The sequence below is a fragment of the Anomaloglossus baeobatrachus genome, chromosome 4 (assembly GCF_048569485.1).
Source record: "Anomaloglossus baeobatrachus isolate aAnoBae1 chromosome 4, aAnoBae1.hap1, whole genome shotgun sequence".
NCBI classification, from domain to species: domain Eukaryota; kingdom Metazoa; phylum Chordata; class Amphibia; order Anura; family Aromobatidae; genus Anomaloglossus; species Anomaloglossus baeobatrachus.
The window spans coordinates 487,355,292-487,380,511 of record NC_134356.1 but is presented as its reverse complement, the minus strand read 5'-3'; the positions used below and the strand labels follow the sequence as shown (position 1 = coordinate 487,380,511).

At 42.9% G+C, this 25,220-nt stretch overlaps 1 protein-coding gene across 1 annotated transcript in view; it reads right to left on the bottom strand.

Moving 5' to 3' along the window:
* WDR72 (WD repeat domain 72) overlaps positions 1–24,968 on the bottom strand; it is a 426,854-nt gene extending 401,886 nt beyond the window's left edge. Inside the window, exons 1-4 of the mRNA XM_075342738.1 lie at positions 24,810–24,968; positions 20,748–20,854; positions 18,279–18,357; positions 11,596–11,767 (exon numbers count right to left, since the gene is read on the bottom strand). Coding sequence (XP_075198853.1) covers positions 11,596–11,767; positions 18,279–18,357; positions 20,748–20,854; positions 24,810–24,965 — 514 coding nt within the window. The 5' untranslated portion in view covers positions 24,966–24,968. The remainder of the gene's footprint in view (positions 1–11,595; positions 11,768–18,278; positions 18,358–20,747; positions 20,855–24,809) is intronic.
* Positions 24,969–25,220: the final 252 nt, after the last annotated feature.

The window sequence follows — 25,220 nt, the reverse complement described above, 5'->3', positions numbered from 1 at the left end:
TCACAACACAACACAAACACATGGGGAAGTGACAAGGACATATACTCATGTGAAAACAAAAGAGCTGGACAAGGAAAAAGAGGAGGAGACACAGATATGGGTATATGCAAGGGAACGTCCATGCCATTACTGTGCAACTTGAGCCCTGCTCATTTTAGGCTTCCAATCTGGATAAATTGCCTGAGCTCACCACGTAGGCCTTGGGGATCTTGTTGTGTCCCGCAGCCAGCATTTTCTCGGAACGTGTCCTCAGTGCTGCTGGGGGTGTGCTGACAGATAAGCACACGCGTCTGTCCACTGACAATGTGGACATACTAACGTTCACCAAGATGAACAAGTCATGCCTCACAGAGGACTTTTCTTCCCCTGGGTCATCCAGGGGAGTTGAAAGGCACGTGTATTTTTGAGAGTTCTTTATGCAAAGCATCTTTTTCATTTTGAAAATGGGGGTCAACTGATGGCAGTCAAGTGGGGTGTGTGTGGCCCAATTAGTGGAAACAAGGGAGACTGTGGTTGGAGTCCCCTCGCTTTTGAAAAAAGAACCAAGATGAACAAGTCATGGCTCTCAGAGGACTTTTCTTCTCCTGGCTCAGCCAGGGGAGGTGAAAGGCACGCGTATTTTTGAGAGTGCTTCATTGAAAGCATCTTTTTCATCTTGAAAATGGGGGTCAACTGATGCCAGTCAAGTGGGGTGTGTGTGGCCCAATTAGTGGAAACGAGGGAGACTGTGGTTGGAGTCCCCTCGCTTTTGAAAAAATAACCAAGATGAACAAGTCATGGCTCTCAGAGGACTTTTCTTCCCCTGGCTCAGCCAAGGGAGGTGAAAGGCACGCGTATTTTTGAGAGTGCTTCATGCAAAGCATCTTTTTCATCTTGAAAATGGGGGTCAACTGATGCCAGACAAGTGGGGTGTGTGTGGCCCAATTAGTGGAAACGAGGGAGACTGTGGTTGGAGTCCCCTTGCTGTGTTTTACATGCTTTTAGAAGGGCATGACATGGCTTAGAGCTTGACTTTCAGCATCTGCAAACTGTTGGCTACCAAAATGCTTTCTTTCCAACCTTTTTAACCGAGGATTTTCGAGACCTTATGCCCATCGCAGTGCCCCAAGAGCCGATGCCCAGGCGCCACTCCTTCTCCTACAAAGGCGTGCACGTGCTACACCAGCATGTCGCACCAAACATCACCGCTTCTTTGAGAAACTGTGTGACAGGGTGCATTTCACCACAGATACTTGGCCCAGTAAGCATGGACATGGGCGTTACATGTCGCTGACTGGGCAATGGGTTACTATGGGGAGAGATGGAGAAGGGTCTGCTGTACAAATCTTGCTGTCCCCACGAGTTGTATCAATCCTTCCTCTGTATGTAGAAGTTAATACACTGCTTCTGCCTCCTCAACCTCGTGTGGGTCCTTCACCTCGGCCCAAACCCTGTGTGGTCAGGGCACCCTTCCTTGTAACTGCGCACAAGGAAAACCGCACACCTCCTCCTTACTATGCTGGCAGCAGAGCTCAATGCCATCATGCGGTCAAATGTTTACTTTGAAATGTATGGGAAATGTGAGTCACACCGCTGAGAAGTTGTGGACGGTTAGCTCTGGAGACCAAGTTTCATCAATGGTTGTCTCCACTCAACCAGCAGACAGGGAAGGCCGGGTGTGACAATGATGCAAACATGGGTGCGGCCCTTCGCCGTGACAATGTGACACACATGCCTTGTGTGGCTCACGTGTTGAATCTAATTCTCCAGCAATTTTTAAAACACCATCCCGGCCTACATGGCCTTGTGCAGCGGGCACGCTCGCTATGTGCTCACTTCCATCGTTCGCACACAGCAGCTCAACAACTTTCGTCGCTCTAGAAGTCTTTAGGTCTGGTGGTTAAACGCCTGAAATGCGATGTGCCGACACACCAGGAATTTGAATCTGCACATGTTGCAGCGTTTGTGGCAGCACCGCCGAACCCTGCTGCAATACGTTATGACATATAGCCTGGCCTAACTTGATCCAGAGGTGGTGCAGATCACGCTGCTGGAGTGGTGTCAGATCAAGGACCTATGCACCCTTCTACACAGTTTACAAATGTCGACTCAAGATGTTTAGCACTGGCAATGCCATTCTCAGCGTGACAATTCTGGTCATCTACATGATGGAGCATACTGTAAGCATTATTCGGAGTCAGGTGTTGGGACAAGAGGAAGGGGAGGAAGTACAGGAGGAGTCATATGCGGAAGGGATAACAAGATCTACGAGGTCCAGATGGTCAGCGGCACCTAGGCGGCAGTCATGGTGAGGGAGAGGGATTAACAAGGGCGCATAGTATCAGCAAAAAGTGTTGAGGAAGGTGCAGGAGCCCATGAAGAAATGGAGGACGAACTGGCGATGGGCATGGAAGACTCAGCAGATGAGTGAGAGCTTGCTCACATTTCGGTTGTGCGAGGTTGGGGGGAGAGGGCAGAGGAAGGAGGCACGATTCTCACCTCTCTGCCACCAACACACCAAGGACTTGGTCCTCCTGGATGCACAAGACACATGAGCGCCTTCTTGCTGCACTACCTACAACATGACACTCAGATTGTACGAATTTGAAGTAATGCTAACTACTGGGTTGCCGCACTGTTAGATCCCCGGTACAAGACAAAATTTGGCGAAATAATTACTGCCATAGAAAGGGACGCACGTATACAGGAGTATCTGCAGAAGGTGGCACGCAATCTTAGATCTGCTTTTCCACTAAACACCAGTGCTGCACAGAGTGAATCTCAACGCTTTGTCATGGATAGGAGGAAATGGTCTTTTACTTGTCCACATCTGAGGGACCGAGGGCTGGCTGCTGTGCTGAGATGGCATTGAGTACGGTGTCCCTGCAGAGTTGCACTTTTGGTCATATACAAAATGAGTTGAAAAAGGACAGATGCTGGTGGAAAGGTGAACAGGTGTGTTGGAAAGGGGAAAAAAGTTTTTGTCCGTGGGTTTGGTGGTTAATCAAAAGTAACATTTGCTGAAGAAACACCATCTGTTACGGTGGGACTGGCAGATTTGGATACGGTGGTATATACTATGTTACCGCTATATAACGAAAATTAATAAGAAAAGAAAGAGAAAGGTATATATTCCCATCAGCAGTCAGTGTCCACCGTGCTCCCAGATGGAAAAGGAGAGGTTGGCAACTGGAATGTTAGGTGGAGGATACAGAGCTGTGTGGCTATGAAACTAATAGTAGCCTGAACCGAGTTAGACGCCACTCGGATCTGGAAACTGGGAGCCCTGTTAGCGTCACAGGGTCCACACGCCCACCCAGCCCAGGAACTCCCTGTTAACATCACAGGGGCCATTGAGTATGCTGACCGTGTGCATTGGGGCCACACCTGTGGACAGCTGGCGCATCAGCAGCAGCAGGCCTGTTAATGCCATTGGGCTGCACAAGCAGCACTGGTAGGACAGGAGCTGGTCTTAACCGTTCTGCGTTACCAACTGTGGTGGCGGCCTGCATCGACGCCCTATCCCTGCCTACCTCTGGCCTAAAGCCGCAATGGGTTCAACACATGGAGGTGTGCTCTTTCGGAGCATAATAGAAGATTGCGCACCACCTTGTTGGCTCCAGCCCGTTTTATAACCTGGGTCCGCCCCAAACCAGGGTGGACCACAATGCACCTCCTGGAGACAAAAGCAGAGTGACACGTCATGATTGGCATAACTAGCGTCCTATTTGAACCGCAACTTCAATAATGACCTCATGGCTGCCACGACACACACCTCACCAGTCATCGTCTGACCATCAATAATGAGGTGACAAGTCATAGGGGCGGGCCTCTGCAAGCCATTTGGGAGTGGCCTGGCCCCATCGTCAGGACACCTGATGCCCTGTGGTCTATATGGGCCCCCCACATCAGGGGCAGGGCCAAAGAGTTCATTACCGGACCTAGTCTCTGATGCAGTAAGTGCCTGAACATGCTCAGTAGCATGAAATAAAGTCGCTGAAAAAAACTATCAGCTTTAGCATGGTGTCTAGGCACAAAACAGGACTTAGACCCGGCACGGAATGCAAGTACCTGTGCAAAGAGGCTTTTCGCACTAAGTGTGGGAGCATGCGCTGTATCCCGAAATGAAGACTTAGCCTCAGGAATGGCACAGTTAGGCTGAGCATACTCACTAGGCGAAACACTGTAGTTAGGCTGCGGCTGGGGTAAATCGGCACACGCATGCGCACTAGCTGCCTCTCCACACTTAGACGTGGAGGAGAAATTGCTCTTCAGGTGTGGACTTGGAGATGCTGTCTATGAACAGAAGGAAAAGCTAAAGGTGTGTGTTACAGCAAAGAGCCACCGTGGAAACACTTCGTTCAATTGTGAGGGGAGTCATTTTGGAGTTTGGTGAGGAGTACCGTAACGCCAGTGAGCAGCATCCTGTGCCACAGACCAACATTATTACGGTGCTGTCTATACTGCTTACCGTGAGAGGAGCGTAAAGTCTGTATTTCTGGCAACTGGACATCACAGTACCCGGGTACGGTAGGCTGTGCCCAGACAATAATGCGGGCACGCAACACTTTGTTATATTAGCAAAACACATATCTGTTCTAGGTAGGCCGACTATTTATAGACAATAAGACTTGCTGCCTCTGCACTGTCAAATTGTCACGTACAGTTTAAATCATAGAGGGACAGCGACACATGTTTGCATTGACTGTTGATTTTCAAGATTTCCATGACTGTGTTGCAGAGCTGTGTGGTTTGCATTCACACTGTTATCATCTGCCTTATCTGTGAGGCTTCAGCTAACAAGGGTATTCAGGGGGGGTAATGTGTTTTGTCTATGTTTACGTAGATAACTGGGAAGCTCTTGTGATGCGACACTGGTAAGTCGTGTTCGCGCACACACACACACGCACAAACACACAATTACTGCTACGCAGAGGGATTAGCAGGTAGTAGGCAACAGAATAGATTGTTCAATTATTTAAATTGTATGCATGGTTCTTATTGTTTGTTTTGGTAAAGTTAAACAATCATTTATCAACCCAACTGACTAGAGTCCTTTTCCTGCTGCCTGGTTTTGCTGCATACTGGGGAGCCCACCCTGTACACGACTTAAAATGAAGCATAAGTCGCAATGTGAATTTCACTGTGCTACAATGCGGCCTAGCATGCCTGTGCAACCACCGCCTGCCCCATCAAGTGCATCTGCGTGCTCTTCATCCTCTGTGACTGTGGGGACAGCAGTCTCACATGGTTTTTCACACTGAACTTCCACCCCTTTACACGCAACAGGGAGTGTGATTGGCAGGTCATCACTTGTTTTGGAAGTGGAAACAGATGGTATTGTTGAGCTGTCAGACATCGAGAAAACCAACATTGGATGCAGGCTACATTATATCCACACCTGCACCTTCGTCACAGATTGGCTGGACTACCTGCATTTAATAATTGCATTCCAGAAATGGAAAGGAGTGTAGAATGCACATGTGTTGTACCTTGCTTGGCAGCAAAGGAACACTAACTTAGTATTACAGACAATTTTAGGAAGGCAGAAAAAGAGTCAGCTCTTTGGGCAAATTAAATAGCGTGGCAAAAGTGGACAGGTGGGTACAGTGGCCGTGTTCTGTGGGTACCAGGACAGTAAAGGAAGCCTCACTTTCTATCCCTCCGAATGATCAAATGCAGCAAGGAATTCCCTGAGTTTGCTATAAAATTAGCGTAGCAAAATGTGCATGAGGGTGTCATGCAGAGGTGCTGCACATAGATTTGCACCAGTAGGGCACTAATGGAGTACAACAGCCACTTCTTGTATGCCACTAAATGGCAGCATTTTTTGCTATCATTATAGCTTATTAAAAACAGAGCAGGAGGGTGTCATGCAGAGGTGCTAGAAATAGCTTGGCACCAGTGGGACAATAATGAAGTCCAACAGCCACTTTTAGGATGCCATTAAGTTTACTCAGTCTTTGGTATTATAATGGCTTAGTAACAATGAGTTTGAGCGTGCAATGCAGGCAGACGTGCTGCAAATATCTTTGCACTAGTGGGACAATAATGAAGTCCAACAGCCACTTCTTGTATGCCACTAAATGGCAGCATTTTTTGCTATCATTATAGCTTATTAGAAACAGAGCAGGAGGGTGTCATGCAGAGGTGCTGCACATAGATTTGCACCAGTGGGGCACTAATGGAGTACAACAGCCACTTCTTGTATGCCACTAAATGGCAGCATTTTTTGCTATCATTATAGCTTATTAAAAACAGAGCAGGAGGGTGTCATGCAGAGGTACTGCACATAGATTTGCACCAGTGGGGCACTAATGGAGTACAACAGCCACTTCTTGTATGCCACTAAATGGCAGCATTTTTTGCTATCATTATAGCTTATTAAAAACAGAGCAGGAGGGTGTCATGCAGAGGTGCTAGAAATAGCTTGGCACCAGTGGGACAATAATGAAGTCCAACAGCCACTTTTAGGATGCCACTAAGTTTACTCAGTCTTTGGTATTATAATGGCTTAGTAACAATGAGTTTGAGTGTGCAATGCAGGCAGACATGCTGCAAATATCTTTGCACTAGTGGTACAATAATGAAGTCCAACAGCCACTTCTTGTATGCCACTAAATGGCAGCATTTTTTGCTATCATTATTGCTTATTAAAACAGAGCAGGAGGGTGTCATGCAGAGGTGCTGCACATAGATTTGCACCAGTTGGGCACTAATGGAGTACAACAGCCACTTTTAGGATGCCACTAAGTTTCCTCAGTGTTTGCTAGTATAATGGCTTAGTAACAATGAGTTGGAGTGTGCAATGCAGGCAGACGTGCTGCAAATATTTTTGCACTAGTGGGACAATACAGAAGTCCAACAGCCACATTTAGGATGCCACTACGTTTCCTCAGTGTTTGCTAGTATAATGGCTTAGTAACAATGAGTTTGAGTGTGCAAAGGGCAGGAGGGTACAGTGCCAGGGTTGTGGGTCTGGGTAGAGGAAAGGAAGCCTCCATTTCTATCCCTCCTAATGGGGAAATGCAGCGAGGAAATCCCTGACCTTAGCTACACAGACGCTGTCATCTTGTGTAGCTGTTAAAATCTGTTTTCACTGCCCTGACTGTCACCTATGGCTCTGACCCTGCCGGTATTAGCCCTTAGAAGGGCTGAAAGAAACTTCTATCCCTATTCTGTATAGCGCTGTGTGTAGAGCGTACACAGCAGTATCGGAGACAGGAGCTACGCCAGCGGTGACTGACACCCAGACGCAGAAGAGATAATGGCGTCCGGACGGGCAGATACTCGTTTTTATAATGCAGGGACATGTGACATGGACATCCTATCACACATGCCGTTGTCTCTCTGGCTAAAAGTCCACTTAGCTGTGTGTGTGTCTGGGATTGGCTGACATGCTGGCCCGCCCCACTACACGCGCGCGCTTAGGGAAGGAAGACAAGTAAAAAAAAAAAAATGCCGATCGCCATTATCCAAACAGCAGTGATCTGAATGCGCTGTTCCCGCACACAATACACTGAAATTTCATAATAGTGTGAGTCACAGAGTGACTTACACTATTACAGCGGAAAGCCAGCTAGTAATTAGCTTGTCTTTTTGCTGCTAGAACTGCTATCGAACGTATCTAGAACTATTGAGCTTTAGCAAAAAGCTCGAGTTCTAGTTCGATCTAGAACAGCCCCCAAAATCACTCGAGCCGCGAACTGGAGAACCTCGAATCGCGCTCAACTCTAGTCAACACACTGGAAGCTCAGCACTGGCAGTTTTGCCATGGTCATGTGTGCAGTGTGAGCGGAGGCGTTGTCTTGCAGGAACAAGATTCCTTTGGACAGCTTGCCACACCTTTTGGCCTTCAGAGCTGCCTTCAATTGGTCCAAAAGTTTAATGTAATACCTGGTATTGATGGTGGAACTCTTTTGAAGGAAGTCTACTAGCAGCACACCCTCTTTATGCACAATATGCCCAAGAACTAGGAGATTCCACTCTGTAAAATTTAGGTGTTTTCAACATCATGGCTGAGTTGCTGTGGATCTTAGTTATTTCCACTTTTATAATGCCATTCACAGTTTATAGTTAAACAATTAGAAAGTAAAAAATGTAATGAGCTGACTTACAATGATGACATCCTTTTATAATTCCATGCGCTTATTAGAATAAAACATTTTTTCACAGTGCAGACTGAATGGTTAGGGCCTGTATATATACGTGTCAAGTATGAGCAAGAACCTTATACAGAAATATACGCACAAACATAATGAATGCAGTGTTTCTGCAGAAAAAAAGCCATTTCATGCGCTCTGGATGCAGCCTCTCCCATAGACAGAGTGGGAGCTGCATCCAAAGCGCACGGAATAATTGACATGTTGCTTCTTAGAACGCAGCGATTTGGAACAAAATGTTGGCATCCAAATCGCTGTGCTCTCAAACGCAACGTGCGCACGTCTCATGCACAATCTTCATTTTGCAGGGGACGCAGGTCGCATGCATTTATGCTGCAGTGTTATACGCAGCGTAAATGCATGAAATTCGGCAACATGCGCATGAGCCCTAAAAGGTATCATAGATAAAAGATTATTATTTTGTTTCTCCCACTGAGAACAACTGTCAGGTCTATCGCCCTTGTAATTTCCATAATTCAATGATTTGTACTTCTTGGTGTTGCAATTGAGGAGTAGATATTATTTGTACATAAGCACATCAGGAATATATGCATTTTTATATTTTTGCAAGTAAGGAGGGACATCTAAGATTTAGAAAATATTGGAATTTTAAATTATTATACTAACTAATAGCAACTGTAAGCAATGGCAAAGGGCAATACTTTTCTGAATAAAACCCCATAAACATTATATGTAAGATTTCTCTAAAGCCCCCTTCACACGTCCGTAATTCCGGTACATATGACGTCCGTTTTCATATGTACCGGAGACACGGACATATGCAAACCCATTCAGATTAATGGGTCTGCGCACACATCTGTGTTTTGTCATTGATGTGTGTCTGTGTCCATTTTTCTCTGGCAGCGCTGAGGTCACACGGACCACATACTGGCGTGATCTGTGTAACATCAGTGTGACACGTACCAGAGAAAACACGTATCTTTGGAAAAAAAATGTCCAACTCAACTGTCTCCAGCGTTGCTGTCTTCGACGATGTTGTGACTTGCTTGCTGTTAATTATGTCATGAATATTCACTGCACTGCAGACTAGAGTGTCAGATGGCAGCGTTGGGAACAGGTGAGTAAAATGCTCCTGATCTCCATGTGCTATCACAGATAGCACACAGAGAACACACGTGTGCTAAAATCACGGTACATGGATGACCATACGCGCTTCCAACATAGATCGTGAAAAGCATGTGTTTTTATCATGGACGTGTGAAGGGGGCCTAAGGAATACCTAGTTAGGCTATGATACTACAGCCTCATGCACAGGGCTGGAATTAGGGAGGAGAGGGAGAGGCAAAGTGGGCAACTTTTCAGGGCCCCAAGTTCACTAGGGGCCTCCAGCATTTACAGCATAAACTATATTGATAAGAGCAGTTATGTAATATCAATGTAGTTTCTGATGTTTCGACTGCTTTAGGACCTGTGGGGAAATCACAGTCATGTGATCATTATGTTACCACAAATCCCTTACCGTATGGTAGTCTAGAACAGTGTTTCTCAACTCCAGTCCTCAAGACCCACCAACAGATCATGTTTTCAGGTTTTCCTCAATCAGGTTTCTAGGATTTCTTTAATGTTGCACAGGGGATGGAATTATTCCCTGTCTAATATTGAGGAAAACCTAAAAACATGATCTGTTGGTGGGTCTTGAGGACTGGAGTTGAGAAACACTGGTCTCGAAGAACTTACATATAGAGGACTGCTACATCCTGTATAGTGTGTGTGTGTGTTTGTGTGTGTGTGTGTGTGTATTATTGTGTGTGTGCATCATGCATTGTGCGTGTTTCATTCACTGTGTGTGTATCATGTGTAGCACCCATGGCACAAGGGGTTAACTTTACTCGTCGCCAGGCTTGATGGTGTCGGGTCTGGGGATGTCATGGGTGGCCCCGCCCGGTTTTGTGTCCTCGAGGTGTACAATAAAAAAGGGGGAAGGGAAAAGGGTGATGATGGTGGAAGTTTGTTTCGTGACGCCACCTGCGGTATGCGGCCAGGGAATAGCCACCACTGCTGTCGCTGTCCTCTGGGGGGAGGGTGATGAGGGTTGTAGTGATGGCGGGCGCCAAAGCACGGGGCGTCGGCAAGGACAGGTGGACACAGTCTCTGCGGGTTCAAGGTTTCTTTACTCACAGTCTTGGTTCACCCAGGAGATACCGATCACGGCCATAATGGGCCCCAGTCGATCCCAGATCGATTAGAGGTCAGAAGGTGGTCGATGGGCCCTTCTGCCTTGCACCTTTAGGGTGGATCACCATGGCCTGAAGCTACTAGGGGACCCCGGTTCTTGAAAAGTGAACTCCTGTCCCGTATGCAAGTGCCGCGGGTCCGTGGTGGGGCCTGACTTAGAACACGACTCCAGACCCTATGTAGCACTGTGGTCCGGGAACTGTGGTAGCCAGAGGTACATACAATCCCCCTGGCCTGCAGATTTTGGTGATACAACTTGAAGTACGTTCCACCCTAGGATTCTGCACCCTGCACTGCATTGGTCCCGAGGGAGCAATGAAGCTCTCCCCTCCGCAACCATTTTGACTCCTGCGTCCCACCAGAGCCACTGGTAAACCCGTCTGCTCTCTTCCTCTCCTGCTGGAGAACTCCCCAACTGTTGTGTTGGTTCCTAACTCCTCCTCATGGCTGCTCTTCCCCCACTTTGCTGTCACTAGTGGGTGACAGCCCCTCATGTTTGGTGACTGCCTTAAGACCCAACCCTAGCCAGTTCCCGTTGGGGAGGGCAACCTGGATGAGTACCACACCTTAAGTGAGGCGCCGTACCCTGTGGCGACTGAAGCCTCAGGGGCGCCACACATGCATTATGTGTATACATGTGTGTTACATGCATTTTTGGTGTGTATTGTGTGTTGCGTGTGTATCATGCTTTATATGTGTAATGTTTATGGGTGTAAACATGTCGGCAGTTCTCCAACAAATAAACAAAACGATGCTCATTCATTGAGTGATTGGATTGTTTATGGTGAAACAAAAATCATTGTTCTCAGCAGCACATCACACATTCACATTGGTGTAAACAGAATATGTCCTACTGATAAAATGTATGGGGAAGGATTGCTCTGTTAGTGATTGTTCTGTACACATCATTGTTCCTCAATCTAGAGGCTAGATGGACAGAGCCTTGTGCAACATAAGTGCATTGATTGAGGCCATGCCTATCTAGTCAGATTCTGGCCCTGCATATCACACACTTGCAGCCACATGACCACCGTTCCCGGCTCTGACACAGGAGAATCCTCACAGCGCACAGTGTGTGTTATGTGAGGATTCACAAGAGTGATTGCAGACTGGTAATTTTAGATCAGTCAACCCCTACTGTCTTTGTCTAAAACTTTGTCTAAAGCTGGTCCTGCTCATACAGTTATAATACCTGTACACTCAGACTCGGGTGAATTGGTGATAATTCTTACAGTATATTGAGCTTTCTTTAAAGTACCTTGGATTCTGGTGGAGTGCACAATGCACATGCAGCTAATCCAGTCTGAACATTGGGACTTGAAAGTATGAAGAACTTGCAATGTCTTTGCATCAACAATAAGGATGTCTTGATAATGACCACAGCAGAGCAGCCAGCCTTCCCCTGTCATTCGGAATGAGCAATGGTAGTACTGCCAGGCAGAAAAAAAAAAAAGTATATTACTGAATGTAATACTAACACCAGAGCCATACAATTGGAGCAAAGGTCTTTTCTTAAATAAAAGAGAGTATAGTCTCCCTTTTTCTTTTGTATAGAATGAATTGGCTGGAATGTGTGTACATATAATTCCAATTTCATTGTGCTTGTGCTCCTCTCAATGCAGGGCATAAATTAACTCTAAGTGCATTGCATATATTAAATTATCTGCTCTGGTTTCCCCAAAAAAAGAACTTGTTAACTTTTTGTTGATAGGCAGCAGCTCTACCATTGAGCCACTGCCTGTTCTGAGAGGTAAAGGAGGATCTCGACCCATATTGCATGCAAGGAACCTAGAAGCAGATTATTCAGCTATCTAGAGATATATACATACATATACATACTGTATATCTCTATGTAGGTGCCGAAAAAGTCAGATTTTTTGCTCCTGTAAAACTAGTAAAACCTAATGTAACTGTTTTTGGTTTTTATTTTAATTGCTTCCCTGGGACACAAACCAAAAACTTCCAAACACTTTATCAGGAGGCCTAACTTTTGAGTCACAGACTGTGGTGATGTCAGAGGGATAATTTTCTATACTTGAAACTGCAGTGCAGCATCTCACTCCACAGGCAGATTGTAATGAACATAGAGCTCAATTAAACAGCAGAACAGAGCAGTGCATCTCTATGTCCTGTTTTCTAAGAGCATAAAACAGATTTTTTTTTCTAATAAAATTACTAAAAATAATAAAAAAAATCTTAATGTAATTGATTGCACTTTTTAAAAAATAACAAACATCAAAAATCAGCAAATAACATGGACATATTTGGTGTCCCTGTAATCTTAATGACCCGCTAAATACAGCAATCAGATTATTTATGGGGATCGGTAAATGGCGTAAAACATGGCATGATTATTTTTCTCTATTAAAAATAAAGGAATAAAAAATAATGCTGAGTTTGTGTTTGCACATAGCGTTATTGCTGCATTTTTTCTCCAGGTGTCTTCACCATGCAACTTCTCTGATTATTGCATGTTCGCTGTGTTTTTAATGTGTTTTCTCTGATATTTGATACTTGTTTGTTGCAGATGTGAATCTGGGTTTTTAATGCATTTTAATAGTACAGAAAAGCTTTGATTCTGCGTATAACAGATTTTTTTGCTTTTCTATAGAGAGAGAAAAAAAAAACACCGAAAGCGCACAGTTCAGCAGTGTCTTCAGATGCACAACAGACGGAGCTTTCATGACGTCACATCCACTTTGCTTGGACATTTAGCCAGTGTTCACATGTAGCGTAAATGCTGCAATTTTTTTTGCTGCTTTTTTTGCATAGAAATTTTGCTGTGTTTAACTGTCCAAGCAAAGTGGATGGGATTCCATGAAAAGATGCTGCTGAACTCTGCGGTTTTGTTGCTTTTTTTCCTCTAAAGATTTCTCTATGGAGCTTAAAAAAATGCAGGAAAAAACTGCAGCTATGTTTTTAAGTGCAGAATCCGAGCTTTCCTGTACTATAAAACACTTAAAAAAGCAGATTCACATCTGCATCAAAAATGCAAGAAATATTGGGAGAAGGCATAAAAAAATGTGGCATATATGCAAGAACCAGAGAAGATTGCTTAAGATTGCTTGAAGGTTATTGCTTAGTTTGGTGAAGACATTGGCAGAAAACAAACAGCACAGGATTTATGCAACATGTGAACCTGGCCTTAAAGACACAAAAAATCAATAACTCATATAGTGAAGCTACATAAAGATGAGAAAGTTCTGGCTGATACAACTGTGACAGAATGAACAGTCCGGGTCTGGGTCTGCACTCTGACTGAAGTACTGGAGGTGCTAGTGACAATGGGTCAATGACCCTGTACCTATATAATGTTTGGAAAATCACAGCACTCTCAGAAAGTGATGCAAAAAGGAGTGTTTTATTTAGAGGAGGAGCGACTGTCAATTCAATTCGATGTTTCGACCCTACAAGGTCTAAAGCGGGCTTTGCACGTTGCAACATCGCAAGCCGATGCTGCGATGTCGCACGCGATAGTCCCCGACCCCGTCGCAGGTACGATATCTTGTGATAGCTGGCGTAGCAAAAATTATCGCTACGCCAGCTTCACATGCACTCACCTGCCCTGCGACCGTCGCTCTGGCCAGCGACCCGCCTCCTTTCTAAGGGGGTGGGCCGTGCGGCATCACAGCGACGTCACACGGCAGGCGGCCAATAGCGGCGGAGGGGCAGAGATGAGCAGGATGTAAACATCCCACCCACCTCCTTCCTTCCGAATAGTTGCCGGCGGCAGGTAAGGAGATGTTCCTCGCTCCTGCGGCTTCACGCACAGCGATGTGTGCTGCCGCAGGAACGAGGAACAGCATCGTACCTGTCGCGGCAGCGTAATTATGAAAAAGTCGGAGCCTGCACCGATGATACGATAACGACGCTTTTGCGCTCGTTAATCGTATCATCTAGGATTTACACACAACAATGTTGAAAGTGACGCCGGATGTGCGTCACTTTCAATTTGACCCCACCGACATCGCACGTGCGATGTTGCAACGTGCAAAGCCGCCATTAGTCAAAAGTTGCGACTGCAGCCAGAGCGAAGAGCAGCAGGCGTGAGGTGAGCCTCTAGTTGAGCTGACAGATTTTGAGGAGCATGCTTCAATGACTACATAGGTACCTGTGGCCACCGGAACAAAGCCCTGCAAGCTTCCTTCTACTGGCCTGGCTAAAGTCATGCAAGTGTCTCACCACAATGGATATATTGTGCTTGGTTTGCTTATCACAAGAGATGCTTTGGATAATGACTGGAGTAGTAGGCTTTGTTCAAGGCTCCTGAGAATGATTTTCTTAAATTCCATATATCTATTACAACAAAAATGGCAGGACTTCATACATGGGGTAATGAAGAAATTGTAGTAAAGAAATTTACTCAGGTATGTGCAACTTTTCAGCTCTTCAAACTATCAGCCTTTCTCACAGTTTGAAGAGCCATCATTTATTGTACATAAATTAAAAACAAAGACCACAGTTTTTTAATTATCCTATTCTACTCCTGGAGCGATACCATTTATTGCTGTATAATGAAGCATATAGGGTCAGTGCCCTGAGGCTGGCACCCTTTGCTAAATCTGTTTTGTAGAAGATAGATAGATAGATAAATAGATAGATAGATAGATAGATAGATAGATGATACCGTCCTCTATCTATCTATCTATAAATATATTATCTATCTATGTATGTATTAACTATCTATGTATTATCTATCTATCTATGTATTATCTACCTATTAGCTGGAGCACACGGCATTGTCCGGGATAGTAACTGTCTCTCTGTTTCTCTCCCACTCTCTGTCTGTCTCTCTCTGTCTGTGTCTGTCTATCTGTCTCTATCTCTTAGTCTGTCTGTCTCTTTCCCTGTCTGTCTGTTTCTCTATCTCTTTCCCTGTCTGTCTTTTTCCCTGTCTTTTCTTGTCTGACTGTCTCTTTCCCTGTCTGTCTGTCTGTCTCTTTCCCTGTCTTTCCCTGTCTGTCTGTCTCTTTCTTTGTCTGTCTGTCTCTTTCCCTGTCTGTCTGTTTCTTTCCCTGTCTGTCTGTCTCTTTCCCTTTCTGTCTGTCTCTTTGTCTGTCTCTTTCCCTATCTCTCTGTCTGTCTCTCTGTCTGTCTCTTTGTCTGTCTCTTTGTCTGTCTCTTTGTCTGTCTCTTTGTCTGTCTCTTTGTCTGTCTCTTTTGTCTGTCTCTTTTGTCTGTCTCTTTGTCTCTTTCCCTGTCTCTTTCCCTGTCTCTTTCCCTGTCTCTTTCCCTGTCTGTCTGTCTGGCTGCATTGTGACAAGCCAACATTTCATTTAAGGCCGTAGCTGCACATTCTTCTGAAGTTCTGGTTGCACTATGGCTCCCAGCTCCATTGACTTTAATGGAGGCAGGTTTTTTTTGTCGAATAATTGTAAAGCACGGGGTTAAAATTTCCCCTCAAAACATAGTCTATGACGTTCGCTGAGTCACATGAGGTGTCTTTAAAAAATGTCTTAATCTATCTATCTATCTACCTACCTATCTATCTACCTATCTATTTATCTATGCCAAAAAATGGAGAAATTCAGCTCACCCCTCTTCACTCCAAATCTTACCTCTGGTGCACGGAAACACCCTGACCTGGGTGGAGAACACGTGGAGAAAAAGAAGAATTTTCCAGCAACTCCAGGAAAAAAACGACTTAAAATCAATTTCTTTATTTAATGATTAAAATCTTCCATCAATACAGAACAAAAATATGTAGAGGCAGATGAGACAAGGGAGCAATTTCCTACGCGTTTCGACCTATGGAGGTCTTAATCATGGAATGTGCAGAGAGAGTCTCAAAACCAGTAAAAAAGATAATGTCAACTCTAAAAATTGGTTGTCCTGTACGGGTTTTTTTGGTTGCGGGCACAACTTTTGCATTTCATGTAAACATGTAAAAAAATGTAAATCATTCACATCTACCCATACGGGTCTTTCTTATAACATCAATAGTTTTATAAACTGTAATACCCCCAATGTGGTATATTTAATAGAATGTACTTCTTGCCATATACAATATGTAGGCTGCACAAGTTGTCCCCTAAAACAAAGAATACGTAGACATATGTCAGATACACTTAACACTTCTGCGGTGAATGTATCTGCTGTTTCCAGACACTTTATTTCTGTACACAATAGGTGTCTGGATTCCCTTGTATTCACCAGTATAGAAAAAGTATATACACCGATTAGAGGAGGGGATCTTAGAAGAAAGATTCTCAACAGAGAATCTTTCTGGATCTTTAAATTGGGCACTAGAATTCCGCATGGTCTGAACATGAGGAGAGATCTTGTCATGCAATACACCTGAAGATCTCTATCCCCGTGCTCACTCCACTATTCAGCCAATTTCTGACTGTTTTGTTTTATATTCTCAATGTAAGCAATAATATTACTCTGTACTCTGACATATTATTGGAAACTGATTTTTTGAGAGTTATCTCCTCTCCTCCCCCTTTTTTCAGGTTATGTTTTAGCATATAAATTTACATTATAGAAATATGAAGAATGCTTGTACTCTACCTAATTCTACCAATTTTTTGTCTACAATGGCACTGCTATTATAAATAATTTTTTTTTCAGTCTGTATTTTTCTTTTTGGTTTCTCTGGTCATATTTGTTTTTTACCACTTTATCTACTTGTATTGTTTTTTCCGATTTTCTGTTGTCTGCAAATTCTGATGCAGTTGTCTCTGTTTTTTAGTTTTTTTCTGTGCTTTCTACACCAAGTGTGGTGGGTGTGGGTTTCTTTTAATTAATTTAACCTGTTTTTGACGTGCACAGACTTTAAATACTGGTTTGGAGACTTTCTCTGCGCATTCCATGATTAAGACCTCCATAGGTCGAAACGCGTAGGAAATTGCTCCTTTGTCTCATCTGCCTTTACATATTTTTGTTCTGTATTGATGGAAGATTTTAATCATTAAATAAAGAAATTGATTTTAAGTCGGTTTTCTCCTGGAGTTGCTGGAAAATTCTTCTTTTTCTCCACTATCTATTTATCTATGTATCTATCTATCTATCTCTATCTATGATTCTATCTATCTATTTATCAAATTCAAATTCAAATATGCTTTATTGGCAGGACCAAAATACAATTAGTATTGCCAAAGCAAGAGAAATACAGTAAGTGTGGTGGGAGGGGATCAAGGTTATGGGGAGTTGGGGGCACAATTTGGGCTCTAAAAGTCCTATTAGGGGCCTTATGTTCCTCTCAGCTTATGACAAGAGGAGACACATCGAGTGGAGATTTCCACCATTGATTCTTCTTCCCCCAGTAGGATGCGGAGTTTCCTCTCCTCGTCCATGGATGGAAAGTCCGGGGTATGAGCGGTAAGTATCTGGAAGTGGGAGGCCCTCACTGCTGAGTATTTGTTACAGTGCAGTAGGAAATGCGCCTCGTCCTCCAGAGCCCCCTGCTGGCAGTGCTTACACAGTCTGTTTTCCCGCGGCTTGTATGTCTGTCGGTGCCACCCTGTTTCCACCTCTAGGCTGTGGGCACTCAGTCTCAGTCTCTATCTATATTATCTATCTATCTATCTATCTATCTATCTATCTATCTAGCTATCTATCTAACAATGTAGTGGAGCAGCACCAAGACAATATGTTATTGTCCATTATAATAAAGTAATAAAAAGGAGGCAGCTCTGCATATACAGTGAATAAAGTCCATCTTTTTGCAGTATCTATGGAGTGCTGCCTCCTTTTTATTACTTTGCCTGTCTGTCCATCCATCTATTGTACTGTATCTATCTATGAAAACTATTTCAGTGAAGAACAGAGTCTATCACATTGTCTTCTATATGTAATTGCATAGCTTGGCTTTCTGTTTCACTAAAGACTTCTAATCTGAATACTTCAGGATACTGCTAGCAGCCTGTGAGATAAGGGTTAAAGGTCCTGAATAGGCTTTTCCATAGCACAATGTTGTGACAAATCCATAATACTTACACATATAGCGGTGTGCCTATACGGCAGCGTTGCATTGTCTATGCAGTGGCCGGTGTTGACATTCCACACACACATTTCCCTGTAAGACATAACCTCAAGTTAGCCATTGTCATTTCTTCTTAGTTGGTCGTGTCTATTTTGTGACACGGATTTTTAAGTTTAAAAACTGTATTTAAGTGAACACTTATAATTTACGTAGTGTTTTTGTTACAGATTACTGAAGAGGAAAATGTTGAATAGATGGCATACAGAACGTGTTCCCTTTTGTTTAGGTAATTACACCCTGCTGCCCTGCATCAAACTAACTTTAAGGCCATGCCTGGAATAAAATGAATTGTAGGTATACTGCCATTATGTCTCATCAATGTGTCACTAGAAGTATCATTCTTCAGAACTACATCCTGCTGAAAATGGGTCATTTCACAGAACCTCAGCACATCTTGTGCCGTGCCTGTTATTTTCCAAGACCATTACTTACTCCCAAGATGAAACAGCGCCACCATGAGGATTGCTTTATGTTAGCTTTAGGTCTTTACAGCTTGGAGATCTTTTAGCTTTCAAGGGTAAAAATAGTGCTCATAATATTTTATCATGTTTCCCTTTTATATTGTGTTTAGAAAATTACCCAAAACTGTCCCAGACTTTCTTCGGAAAAATGCTTTTTAATACTAGTTATAACTGAAAAATAAAATTAATACAATCTGTCAGGTGATTCATGCTGCCTGAGTCATGGGTGGCATGAATCTGAGGCCAGCTAAGTTATTGAAGTGTATGATTCCCTTGAAAAAAATATCTGTGTTTTTTCAGGGTAAATATATTTCAAAATATCAGCAACGGTACAATATAACTAGCATGACTAGACAAGAGGCGGATTCCTAGAAGCTTCTCCCCGCCCCTGCTCCTCAGACTGACAGTCTCTCCTAAATGTGTGCATATAGGCAAGGGGAGCAGGGCCGAGAGACATGCCTCTTGGACTATTCATTCTAGTTGTATTATTCCCGACCACCATTATAAAGTATATTTTATCTACAATACCACAGAATTTCAGAGTGAACTATCCAACCCTACAATAATAGAGATGGTCTCTGATTTAGGCTCCCCGTGATTCGGGCAGTATGAATATGCTGACAGGTGTCCCCTTAGTTTGGTATCTATGATACATGACAGATTCCAGATAGCACTGGTAGAATAGATCTCCAACATTTTAGATTCACTGTAAATTAGAAAAATATATCATATATAGTAATGTTCAAACTTTCTCATCATTTCTGACAGGTTAATAGATATTATAGAACATTCAATAAAAGTTACAGCCCCAAATAAAATTCTAAGGGTTAGATTAATTAAATCTTTCATGCCCGAGATCTAACGTAAAAGGTTTTGAAAAGTAACCAAATTTAGGAACCTAGATATTGGGAATTTTGATGTTTTCACGCCAGGTTCTCCAAGCTATGACAAAATGAGCAGAGTTGAGGTGGGACGGGGGCATGGCACAGCTCGTCTCATTCATGATGAGTGGTGGCATTCTCTACGCCAGAAATCTCACTTCAGTTCCTGACCGGAGTGAGATTTCTGGTGTAGAGCATGGAGGCGCACACCACTCATCAGACACCTCAGATTCAACAGGTGTGCATCTTCAGAAAGCCCCTTCATCAAGACCAACGAGTCCCTGAGTCTCTATAGGGCTAAGTTCTGATATATTGGATTACCAGTTGAGAATCCTTTGTTTGTAAAAGTACATCTTTTTATAAAGCTAATCATTTTGGTACACACTATGTACTTCTTGTTGTCACATTTCAAATTTTCACCATTGTCTTTAAAGATTTAAAGGGGGTGACCCTTCTCAGAAAATCTTGGTTCCTAATTGCAGTTTTGTAACAGAAAAGAAAGCTAATGTTTTATTCAAAGTCCCTTGGGTCCAACGCAGAGTCAGTGGCGCTGCTCCCAATGGCCAGTATTGGCTGCAGTGCAGACGCCACGTTGATAGTGTCTTAGCCAATTAGTGACCCCAGTGGCTCTGCCCGTGTAGATAGAACACACCCCTCAGAACCATTGACCTCATTAACTGGCAGCCACGGTATCAACGTGACATCAGCGCAAAACACCATATCAGACATGGGGAACAATGCCGGAGACTCAGTGATGGGCCTTGGGACAGTAAGTAAGTAAAGTGCATTTTATTTGTAACTAATTATTACTATTAATTATTTATTTTTATTTAACAAAACAAAAGCTGGGGATGTAACAACCCCTGATCCCAGCCACCCTGAAACTGCTAAAGTTCTAGCTGAGTGAGTGATATGAAGCCATTAATATTTTGGCAAATGCAGAAATAAAATGCATTTTCTCAATTTATCCTTTTCTTACAGTTATATGATCTATCATACTGGTGCTTATAATATTACTATTACATTTTTTCATTTAACTAACAGACATACATTTTTTCGCATAAAATAGCCTTGCACTTACCCATTTTCTGATCCACTGACCACATAAGGTTGTTTTTCAAAATCTCGAGCTTTCGCAAAGCATGTAATAGCAGCAGTATGGCCAAACAGAATTGCTTTCGATGTAACCTAAAAAAAATTAAGAAACAATATATAAACTGTGTATTAAGGGTGCAGAAGTGATTGGTTGGTTACTCGGTATAATATTACCAGTGTTACCATCATCTGTAGTAAGACACACGTTCAGACTTTGAGGCCCATTGGGCCAGATACTTTTGATTTAAGAGATGTGAACCATAAAATTATCCTCTTCAATGGCTGATTCTCTCATTCCAGCCAGTATTCTCGTATGATTATAATTCTGCTGGTCAAACTAAGGCATTAATAACACAGAACTCCAAATCACTGATGCCAGACATACTTCTAATAGGAAACTATTATTTATTAATATGAGGTTTCCAAAATTGCAAACAGCATCCAAATAAAAAAAAAAAAACAAGTATTTCTATGTATTCGTACTAATCAATAAAGCAACTATGCAGCAAACATCTCTATGTTATACGAGTATATAGGAAATGTTCCGCTTGGATTAAAGGTCACTGCTTTTTGACTGAGCAATCCACTATGTAAGATATTTAAACAATTGTGACTTTTTAGAATATTGATAATATTGATATCAAAGAGTATATCTGTATAGGTTCGGTTTATATTCTAGCAAAGCTCAGCATTATATAAGATACTATGACCAGAGTCTATATTTTTCTGCTCAACTACATATTTACCATTTACCGCTATCATACAAATGTATCAATGGAAACTTGTAACAAAATGTACTGCTTAGTGAGACATAAAGTACAGTACTGTATATGGTAACACATAGATTTTTGCTGGATAGTTAAAGCAAAGCTGTGTTGCATTTCTGATCTGGTATGGTCCATATGTTTGCATTATACAGTGCTGGCCAAAAGTATTGGCACCACTGCAATTCTGTCAGATAATACTCAGTTTCTTCTTGAAAATGATTGCAATAACAAATTCTTTGGTATTATTATCTTCATTTAATTTGTCTTCAATGAAAAATAAAAAGTCATAAAGCCAAATTGGATATAGTTCCACACCAAACATAAAAAGGGGGTGGACAATAGTATTGGCACTGTTTGAAAAATCATGTGATGCTTCTCTAATTTGTGTAATTAACAGCCCCTGTAACTTACCTGTGGCACCTAACAGGTGTTGGCAATAACTAAATCACACTTGCAGCCAGTTGACATGGATTAAAGTTGACTCAACCTCTGTCCTGTGTCTTTGTGTGTACATTGAGCATGGAGAAAAGAAAGAAGACCAAAGAACTGTCTGAGGACTTGAGAATCCAAATTGTGAGGAAGCATGAGCAATCTCCAGGCTACAAGTCCATCTCCAAAGACCTGAAAGTCCCTGTGTCTATGGTGCGCAGTGTCATCAAGAATTTTAAAGCCCATGGCACTATGGCTAACCTCCCTAGATGTGGAAGGAAAAGAAAATTGACGAGAGATTTCAACGCAAGATTGTGCGGATGGTGGATAAAGAACCTCGACTAACATCCAAACAAGTTCAAGCTGCCCTGAAGTCCGAGGGTACAACAGTGTCAACCCATACTATCCGACAGCATCTGAATGAAAAGGGACTGTATGGTAGGATACCCAGGAAGACCCCACTTCTTACCCCGAGACATAAAAAAGCCAGGCTGGAGTTTGCCAAAACTTATCTGAGAAAGCCTAAAACGTTTTGGAAGAATGTTCTCTGGTCAGATGAGACAAAAGTAGAGCTTTTTGGGAAAAGCCATCAACATAGAGTTTACAGGAAAAAAAAGAGGCATTCAAAGAAAAGAACACGGTTCATACAGTCAAACATGGCAGAGGTTCCCTGATGTTTTGGGGTTGCTTTGCTGCCTCTGGCACTGGACTGCTTGACCGTGTGCATAGCATTATGAAGTCTGAAGACTACCAACAAATTTTGCAGCATAATGTAAGGCCCAGTGTGAGAAAGCTAGGTCTTCCTCAGAGGTTATGAGTCTTCCAGCAGGACAATGACCCAAAACACACTTCAAAAAGCACTAGAAAATGGTTTGATAGAAAGCACTGGAGACTACTAAAGTGGCCAGCAATGAGTCCAGACCTGAATCCCATAGAACACCTGTGGAGAGATCTCAAAATGGCAGTTTGGAGAAGGCACCCTTCAAATGTCAGGGACCTGGGGCAATTTGCCGAAGAATGGTCTAAAATTCCAGCAGAGCATTGTAAGAAACTCATTGATGGTTACCGGAAGCAGTTGTTTGCAGTTATTTGGCTAAAGGTTGTGCAACCAAGTATTAGGCTAAGGGTGCCAATACTTTTGTCTGGCCCATTTTTGGAGTTTTGTGTGAAATGATCAATGATTTGATTTTTGTTTCATTCTCTTTTGTGTTTTTTCCATTGCAAGCAAAATAAATGAAGATAATAATACCAAAGAATTTGTGATTGCAATCATTTTCAAGAAGAAACTGAGTATTATCTGACATAATTGCAGGGGTGCCAATACTTTTGGCCAGCACTGTAGGAGCTTCATGTTGCTTACTGATCAAAATTTAAATTGTGACCATGCAAGGCAAATGTGTAGAAAGCATATCCAGAACCTACTAATAATCTGTTCTGCAGCCAAGAATGCATGAATAATAGGGTAACAAGAGGTGGGGGGTGCCTTAGATATGTTGACGTCATAATTGTCATGTATAGTTAAATTTAAAAAAAATAGTTGGCATTTCCTTAAAGGGAATCTGTCAGCAGGTTATTGCTACCTCATCTGAGAACAGCATGATGTAGGCAAAGAGATTCTGAATCTAAAGATGTATCATTTAGATTACTGGCTACAGCTGTTCTGACAGAGTGAGAGCTGCCTCAGCTCACACCAGGCTTTCAGTGTGCATTTCCATAAACAGAAGCTGCTAATCACAGAAGGGTGTGGAATAGGGCTACAGATTACCCCTGCTGAGACCCACTAATGATAACGCTAAAAGGCTTACTAAAGGCCCCTTTACACACTGAGACTTTCTAGCGATCCCACCAGCGATCTCGACCTGGCCGGGATCGCTGGAAAGTCTCTAACAGTCGCTGGTGAGCTGTAAAACAGGCAGATCTGGTCAACGACGCAGCAGCGATACAGACCTGCAGAACTACCTTGCAGGAAAGGGAACGCTAGCACGCCTATGGGCTGGGTCGCTAACGATGTCGTTGTAACGGTGTCAAACACACCGATACATGCTGTGCAGCGGGAAACAAAGGACCGAAGAATGGTCCTGAACGACTTGTAGCGATCAGCGACCTCACAGCTTGGGCCAGGTCGCTGATGCGTGTCACACACTACAATGTCGCTGGGGAGGTCATTATTACGTCACAAAACCAGTGACGTTACAGCGATATCGCTAGCGATGTTGCAGTATGTAAAGGGACCTTAACTTTGGAAGTAAGCAAAAACAGACTTTGAGATAAGAGACAGCTGGCTGTAAACTGCATATTAACTCTTACAGCATGCTGGCTTCAGATTACATAGCAAATACGTCTTGACAGAGTCCCTTTAAAAACACTACTTATTAATCGTAAAATGTACAACACAGCATAGATTATATCTAAAAATTCTATACTATATTTGTGCTTACAGGGGTTCTTCCAAAATTACAAGTTATCTTTTATCGGTGAAATCCCAGTGATTAGATCACCAGTGAACTTACAATGGGACTCCAGAACCCCGAGAACTGGGTCCTGCCGAATAGTGTGCATATTCAGTCTCTGGTCCTATGAAACTGCTGAAGAAAGCAGAGTATAGACCTTGACAATTTTTGATAATCCCAAAGATAATGAATAAAGTGTAGATTGAGCATGTACACATCTCCTCCATTAGGCTCTGCAAAGTATGATTCACTGGATCTAAAGCCCTATTCTCAGGATCGCTGGTCAGAAAGTTAACACTATCAAATGGATCTTGTGGATTTTGGGAAAACCCCCTTAAATATTGTTACAGTACTATACATATACCTAGACACAAACTATTTAAAAAAAAATCATTTACAAACCTTCATGTCCATTGACAGATGCCAAAGACATATCTGCCCCTCCAGACTTCCAGTGACAATTGTTTTCTGATCATCTGTTATCATCATAGCTGTTACACTGTGAGCAGGAGCCCGATGTCCCCATAATGCCACTGCTTGGGTAGTGTTCTTCATCATTAGCTTGACCTACAATTAATGAGAAAATTTGCATAAAACAGCTAAGAAGTCTGAATCAAGAATAGAAAAAAAAACAACTAGATATTATAGTGTAATAGATCTTCCATGAAGAGATTAAAGCATTTGGGCCAGGGCTGAGAGTCGTTGGCTCTTGTTGGAATTGTCTACCTCTCCAACAAGAGGCAAAGTTATAAAGTAAAAAGATGGCGTTTAACACTGTACACCAAATCCAAATGTAATATGCATTTTAATAGA